Source organism: Dendroctonus ponderosae, unplaced genomic scaffold (genome assembly GCF_020466585.1).
Source record: "Dendroctonus ponderosae isolate FM_Combo_2020 unplaced genomic scaffold, Dpon_F_20191213v2 Dpon_F_20191213_8, whole genome shotgun sequence".
NCBI lineage: Eukaryota > Metazoa > Arthropoda > Insecta > Coleoptera > Curculionidae > Dendroctonus > Dendroctonus ponderosae.
The window spans coordinates 12132476-12139822 of NW_026019016.1; the positions used below are offsets into that span (position 1 = coordinate 12132476).

General features: G+C 33.6%; 4 protein-coding genes across 7 annotated transcripts in view; 2 read left to right on the plus strand and 2 right to left on the minus strand.

Annotated features, from left to right (window-relative positions):
* Positions 1-1150, plus strand: part of LOC109536148 (palmitoyltransferase ZDHHC8) — a gene marked incomplete in the record, with an annotated part of 21859 nt that extends 20709 nt beyond the window's left edge. The window contains 1 exon segment of the mRNA XM_048668931.1: positions 820-1150.
* A 773-nt stretch (positions 1151-1923) lies between these two features.
* LOC109536149 (mediator of RNA polymerase II transcription subunit 10) lies at positions 1924-2978 on the minus strand. Its single transcript, XM_019902241.2, has 3 exons — positions 2626-2978; positions 2456-2539; positions 1924-2397 (listed from the first exon to the last, which is right to left on the minus strand). Exons 1-3 carry the CDS (start codon positions 2745-2747, stop codon positions 2193-2195), a joined length of 411 nt encoding a protein of 136 aa, XP_019757800.1. The 5' UTR covers positions 2748-2978; the 3' UTR covers positions 1924-2192.
* An 844-nt stretch (positions 2979-3822) lies between these two features.
* LOC109536095 (kinesin-like protein KIN-7N) overlaps positions 3823-7347 on the plus strand; it is a 9319-nt gene continuing 5794 nt past the window's right edge. The window contains exons 1-4 of one of the 2 annotated variants that reach the window (XM_048669483.1): positions 3823-3904; positions 5650-5835; positions 5911-6145; positions 6199-6433. In XM_048669483.1, the coding sequence (XP_048525440.1) occupies positions 5682-5835; positions 5911-6145; positions 6199-6433 (624 nt within the window). In that variant the 5' untranslated portion in view covers positions 3823-3904; positions 5650-5681. Of the gene's footprint in view, positions 3905-4085; positions 4236-5649; positions 5836-5910; positions 6146-6198; positions 6434-7347 lie in introns of those variants that run through there. The other variant, XM_048669484.1, reaches the window with a different exon arrangement.
* Positions 4241-7347, minus strand: part of LOC109536152 (anaphase-promoting complex subunit 2) — a 23640-nt gene continuing 20533 nt past the window's right edge. Inside the window, exon 7 of one of the 3 annotated variants that reach the window (XM_048669491.1) lies at positions 4241-4424. In XM_048669491.1, coding sequence (XP_048525448.1) covers positions 4336-4424 — 89 coding nt within the window. In that variant the 3' untranslated portion in view covers positions 4241-4335. Of the gene's footprint in view, positions 4425-6129; positions 6209-7347 lie in introns of those variants that run through there. The other 2 variants (XM_048669487.1, XM_048669486.1) reach the window with 2 other exon arrangements.

Genomic DNA, 7347 nt, shown 5'->3' on the forward strand with positions numbered 1-7347 from the left:
AACAAGCAAACTCTTTGTTTTTGATTTTACTCCCCATTTCACTAGCATTTTCTTGCAAAACACTGCCACTTATGGGAACGTTTTCTTGTCTTTTTTGGGTAAACCACTTAATAAGTCCCTTGTCAACCTTTTCATGTGCAGACAATTTTAACTTCCTACATCTAACATTTGTTTTGTCATACGCTGATAAAATGTTTTCTCTGTTTTTCCATATTGTTGCTACAGTAGACTTTCCAAGTGCTAATTCCTTACAAATGTCACTCTGCTTTACTCCACTTTTTATTTTGTTAATAATCTCGTACTTTTCATTTAGTGAAGCGTTTAGCGTTTTTGTTTTTCCATTCTAAAACGATTTACATACATAACGCGGCAAAAAACAACAAGTCACTGCCTGTCTCTCGCTCTCACTAATATAAAAACTCGGCACGATTCGTGTTGCTGAGCGTGGAAGTTCGTTATAACCAGTAAAAAAATACGTTGGTCTTTATGGACGACGTTTCAATTAAAGGAAGAAGTTCGTTTTAACCGAAAGTTACTATAAGCGGACTTTACTGTAGTATTTTAAAAAACTAAAATTGCGTAAATCCAGAATGAGTGGCATATCGAGTGAAATTTGCTTATGTGCATGGGTTTATCTAATACCCCATTTTTTTCAGGTTTCCTTGTAACATTTTTAGTGACAGCTTAAATACGATATTTAAGCAGAATAAATCATAGAGGCAAACGTATTTTTAGTTTTAAAGTATTTTTCTTTGTCCCTGGAAAAATTACCTTTCTGGACTTTTCATATGACGATGACGATGTTTCTTTATGTTTCAGAGATAATTGAGTGCCCTACTGCGATACGTTTCTCTGTATCAGAGACCAAACCCTAGTAACGTAGAGTTTGTATTTTTTATGGTGTTAAGTAGAAGACAATATAAGGAACACGAATCCAATTATTGTCCTCATTCAATTTTAATGTAAATGACAAAATCAAATTATGTGCCATGTAAGGTAAAGCGATGTATTCTGAAACGTTCGCTTACTTCATCTTTTATTTGAATTACACATAAATTATGTACATAAATAAACTAGCTCTGTGGCTTGGCAAAGATACTTGGAACCTGTACTGTGTATGAACATTAAAATAATTATTGTTTTCTGTCAATTCATTTTTCTGAAGCACTAGTTTATTAATCCCTCAAGTCATCCCAACCGTAGTTGCATAGTAGTTTTGAGTGGGGTCTAGACATTAATCTTTCAATTTATGTATTTTTGTTGATGACCCACTAAAACCGTGCTCTTGATACTCTGCTTATGATAATTATAATAATAATAATAATACTTATGAGAGATTAATTAAAGTAGTAGTATTTGAGTAAATAACATGTGAATAAATAATCTGATTACCTAATATTATTGTTTTGATAGCTGGTCTTGTACCATTATCTTAATTGTAATGGCATTAATTGCCTCTTCACAGTACAGTGCGCCTGCGCAATTTGCCTACGGATTTTTCAGCAGCGATATACGAAAATTTGCTATTAAAAAGTTGTCATCGCTGTTCGAAAGAAACAGATAATCCGCCATCTGACCATATAGTTTTACAAAAGTATACGCATCTGACTATCGACGCGCTGGACAACCTCAATCACTCGCGGTCGTTAGAAAAGATGCTCAAACTTTTACGAAAAACACAAATATTTGCATCTTAGCGACAATTTTGCATGTGGAGTTATGAATTGTTGATATCTAAAACACGAGGTAGCAGCAAATAGCACCGAACAATCTCATTTTCGTGTATAAATAGGTGGTTTTGGAAAAACGGATCGCACAACTTTATAAGAGTTTTTTGGCTTAATTTATGGATCATCTAGGGATTTTTTGTGAAGTGTTCTTTAAGGTAAAAAAAACCTGGAGGGACTCAAACGACACAAGCACTTGCATTTCATATGTATACTAATTAATTTCTGTAGGTAGTCCTACATAGTTTTCTCGAAAGTTACAATGAATTACATTTATATCTGTTGATAAATAACAGTTAATTTGGTAATGCCGTTTTTTAAATTGATGAGATCTTGAATTTCTGCTTTATAAACCATCCTATCGCAATAAACAGCACAATATTTCTCGAAGTTAAGACTTAAATTAAAGTTAAACTTAAATTGTAAATTAACCTATGATAATTAGGGCATTATCCTAAAATCACATTAATCTCCACGTCTCCCTTCATCTCCCCGTAAGGCTCTATATTTACTCAACTCGTTAGGAAAGGTTTTCCCCAATTCCACTAACATGTTTGCTTTAAATTTGCGGTAAGCATCGATTTTTCCTTTAACTTGTTCATTTTTGGCCAAAGCTTTTTCAATGCAATCCTTAGTATATAGTTGGGGATTGCGACCCTGGTCAATATAACTACAGAATTTGCAAAAAAATACATTAACTTATCAATCAGTAACTATATTTTACTTACTCAAATACTTCTAGTGGAACATGTACATCTTGAACTTGGGTTTTCAGTTTATCAATCTCCTGTAATCCATGTACCATTGCCTGCCTGAAATTTAGGAACAAAAGATGATTTCAACGAGTCAGTAATATTGTGTTCTTGTGTTCATAACTGCTTAATATATATGTTCTTACAATTTTTGGTTAAGCACGTTCTGGCTTTGTGGTTGAAAATCGCTAACTATTATATCCATCTGACGAACATTTTCAATAAACATTTCTAATTGAGTCTCCAAATTTTCTAACGATGAAGCCATATTCAGCTAGGAATCACCAAGTAAACGATTAATCATAGAACAAGGCTTATATATATATATGCAATTAATGCAGTATTTATGCAAAAAGCATCAGAGGTAAACAAAGTGGAGACAGTGGATGCATAAATAAAGACAAGTAGTGATGTGAGTGGATGTGAATAAGACAAGAATGGAGAAATCGCGACAAACCTTTGACACAGCCGTCATTCAGTTGACATGACAAGCTATCTTGCCAAATTGGCGATAAAGTAGTAAAGCTTTGCGCATAACTAATTTGGTTTAATATTCCCTTTTTGATATTAAATTTCTTATTCGAGTCAGTGTGCTTTCTATATTGCTATTAAACATTTATTCGATAACAGGAGTGTAGGAACTGAAAATAGCCATTTTCGATGGCTATAACCATGTTAATGAACGCATGAAAAATAGCTTACACAATTAGAAATTGCTTATTATAAGCAGGTTTTAAGAATACAAAAGTTTGAACTTTTAGAAAAATTCAAATAAAAAAGTACCCGTCATCCGGATTTATTGGGAAGTTATGATATTCACAAATTATTATTCTTCGCCTTACCATATTTGTCATCATTATTATATTTATTTTATAGGAATCTTGTCTGCTATCACCCAAAAAGTTACAAATCAACCTAGATCCTTTCAGTTAACAGGCGGGATTACAATGTAAGTGGCAAGTGGCAACGTTGTATTTAAAGACTCACTTCGTGTTGCACGAACTTGCATCTAGCGAGCGGCCTTCCACAATTTATCCATGTGTAGCAGGCAATCAGTTATACGTTAAGATGTGTAGGAGCAGGCGTTTGAGATTAGCTGAGCCCTTCAGTTACAGCAGAACAGACAATGAGCACCCATTTTATGTCCTATTAAATAATTCAAATTATTATTTGGATTAATAAAATCAATATATTTGCGATCTCGCCATTACGGAAATCCATCCCTATATTAATTAATGACGTATCACAAAGCAGGCAATCTTAAACTATGCCACGTTTGGCAACAATACTCGTGGACCAATTTCAGTTAAAAATTTCAAATTTTGACATTTGACAACAGAAACTTGATTGGAAGCAGTTTTGATTGTTTGTTAGTGTTGTGGTTCTTGTATCCAGTTTATATCTGTTTGTATGTTTTTATATTGTGTAAGTATATTTAAATAACTTCGTTGCTGTTAGCTGAATATCAATATTGAATGCCAATTAGTTTCTAATCAGGATACTTTACTATATCAATGGACAAATGAGGAGGTGCCAAGCAAAATCTCACAAGTTTGCCAAATGAAAAAATTCACAAATGCATCATAAAAACTATTTGATGGTACAAATTCCAATTTGCCTGAAATGTAAATCTGGCTCACGATATTAAATCGTATAGTTATGGAATTAATATAAATCGCCTTAAAAGTTTGGACATATCGGGTTTTCAATCTATTCAAACTTGTGGGGTTTTGCTCAAGACACTCACTCAAATCACGTAAGTTCACTAAAGTTATGTTTAATTATGTTTGGTACATATATATTTCCTAAACTAAGTACTTACAACAACAGAAAGTTAAACAAGTTTACAACAAAAACTAGACACAATTAGTTCTGTATAAGATGTGGAAGGCCTCGTCATCTTCCAAGCAGCAATATTCATCGTTCTCACCCTCTGGTTCTTCCTCTGGAACAGTGAGAACATTTTCGCCAATTACCATTTTTGTGTACTATAAAAAGCTTTCATATTCTTTCCAGTTTTGGCCATATAGGATAACTAATAGTGCATTTAGGTCTTTTTTCTTAGCAACACTAATTGGATGAATGAGAGGAATTTCGTTTAGAGGGATCTTATAATTTTTTTCCCAATTCCAATCTCTCTTGAACAGGTATTGCTCTGTAGGATTGCGCTCAAAACGAAAAAAAGTCGTTGGCCCTCGCAAAAACTCTTTTTTAAAACTGCTTTCTCAATAAAAATTCCTTGTTTGTCGCTAACTTATCCAGTTTTGAAAACAGATTTGAAGCACGTTGATCTATTCTTCAAACTTCAACGTTTTCCAAGTTTCCGAGCAAAAATAATAGCAATTAACTAATATTGGGCCGATGCAAATATGCTATGCAATGCTGAAAACTTTTTACACTCTATTGCTTGCAATGGACTGGTGAGATTTTGGGAAAATCAGACATAATTATGGATATTTTTGGTTTTGCTTGGAACACGTATTTTTTTCAATGATGTTTTACAGGGATTTCTGGGAATCTGCTTCAACTTTAAGGCTTTATACAATGTAAATAACACAGCCACACAACCAATTTTTTTCGTTCGAAGATCTTATTGCGAAAGATCCATTTATGCGGACAAAATCTATCCATCTGTAGGCTTTGTTCAAAAGAGACGTTAAAGCGAGGTAAACCACCATCCACGTCTTATAAACATAGGGACATAAATAATGACATATTTATTTATTTATCACCAGAAAATTACCCAAGTTCTGTAAATCTGCAGAGGTAAGACATTACATTACATAAAAAAATTGTCTTAGTGTTAATGGATTTTCCTTCATAAGCGTATTCATATTAATTATTTTCAGTATTTTATTCTGTCGTTTTTGTAATAGCGCTAGGTTATTATGATATCTAAAGCGTATAACCTTAAGGATCAGCCCTTAACTGCAATTTACAAATGTTGTCAAATTGTGAATAATGCAAATCATTCGTCATTATTAACTATTAACTAGGGCCCCGAAGAGAACCAATAACTATTAATACAGATAGCCAGTATAAAACGAAAGTTAAGTAAAGAAAAGACAGTTTGGTCATTTGATCAAACTGTATTTGTAGTCTTTACAATAGCAACTTAAGTTTATAAAATTTGTTGCGGGCATAAAATTTCGTTTGTTTGTTGATTGTAGGCTCGTTTTAAATATTTGTTTAAAGCAGAGAAATGAATGGTTCCACAAATATTCAGACTGCTGTGAGAATACGACCATATATATCATGGGAGAAAACGGCAAATATCAAACCTTTATGGCAAGTGAAGGCGAACTCTATAGTGCAAATCCTGGATGAAACATTAATTGGAGAGTCATATACCTTTGGTAAGAAGTTGAAAGAAGTGCTTGTCTTATTCTTCAATACTGCTGCATGCTCATATTTATTTTCATGTTATATAGATCATATATTTGAGGAGAACAAAACAAATCAAGATGTTTATCGCGATATTGTTAAGCCCCTTGTTATATCATGTTTACAAGGAATAAATTCTACTATATTTGCTTATGGACAGACTTCTTCGGGAAAAACCCATACAATGCTGGGTGATAAAGGCACGCCAGGCATTATAGGTCTAGCTGTTGATGATGTTTTCGGGCACATGGAGGAAAAATCAACTGATAATTTCATTTTACGGTAGAACTGTTAACATCCTTTAGTGGTACTGAGATGAATATCATTATTTTTAGGTGTTCTTATCTGGAAATATACAATGAAAAGATTAATGATCTGCTACATTCAAATGTAACCGACTTAAAAATCAGAGAAGACGTTAATCAAGGCGTTCATGTTATTGTCAAAGAAGAAATTATTAGAACCCCGGAAGAGCTATTTACATTAATGAAAAGGGGAATGAAAAGCAGGAAAGTGGGATCTACAGATATGAATGAGCGATCCAGTAGATCTCATTCAATATTTAAATTGGTAAGCAAAAATAACATTATCTCCCCTAGTTCAATACACTACTCGCCCCACAGAAATAGTTGTTCGATTTGAAACGGTTTCGAGAGCTTTATTACTAGGAATAAAGCCAAGTGTGTCACAGCATTCACGATTTTTCCTACCTGCCACTACCAAAATGAATCGCCATCTACAAAATATTGTCCTCACATACAGTCCCGATAATGAACCTATTAATATTCGTCAGAGTCATTTCGATTTATTGTTTTTATTGTTGTTAAAGCGTAATCATAGAAATATGGTATTCATATATTAGATATTGGCGTCCGAGGTCCTCTAATAAACTATCACTATCAACTATTCTATCACTAACTGATCCTTTTTCTTCTTCTTAGCGTGCCTTATCCGTCGCGGACGTTGGCTATCAACATGGCAATTTTAATTTTATTGACGGCATTTCTAAATAGCTGTATATATGTAAGTCCAAACCACTGGCGTAGAGTGTCTTCTCCTTCCTGGTCCTCTTTTACTGTTGATCCTTCCTTGAGCTATTATTGAGCTATTAGGCGATATTTTTGATGTCTCATTATGTGTCCGTGGTATTCCAGTTTCCTCTTTTTAACTGTGAGTGTAATCTCTCTCTCTCTTTCCCAATTCCCTGTAGCACCTCTTTATTAGATAAGTTCTATATTGTTTAGGCGGATTCATTTTTTACAAACTTATTTTGGAATTTTTTGGTAGTTTTCTCAAAAAATGCTTGAATTCAAGAAGTTTGTTTTTTTTTGAGTTGCAAAACCCACTTGAACATGACGCTGCTTTTTTCGAAGTTTTTCAAGAACCATGCGTTTTGGCATCGTTGGATAGAGAATTGAAAACTCGATTCAGTCGTAACAACGTGAGTGAGGAAATTCAAGTAGTTTTGACCCAGAAAGCGAAAT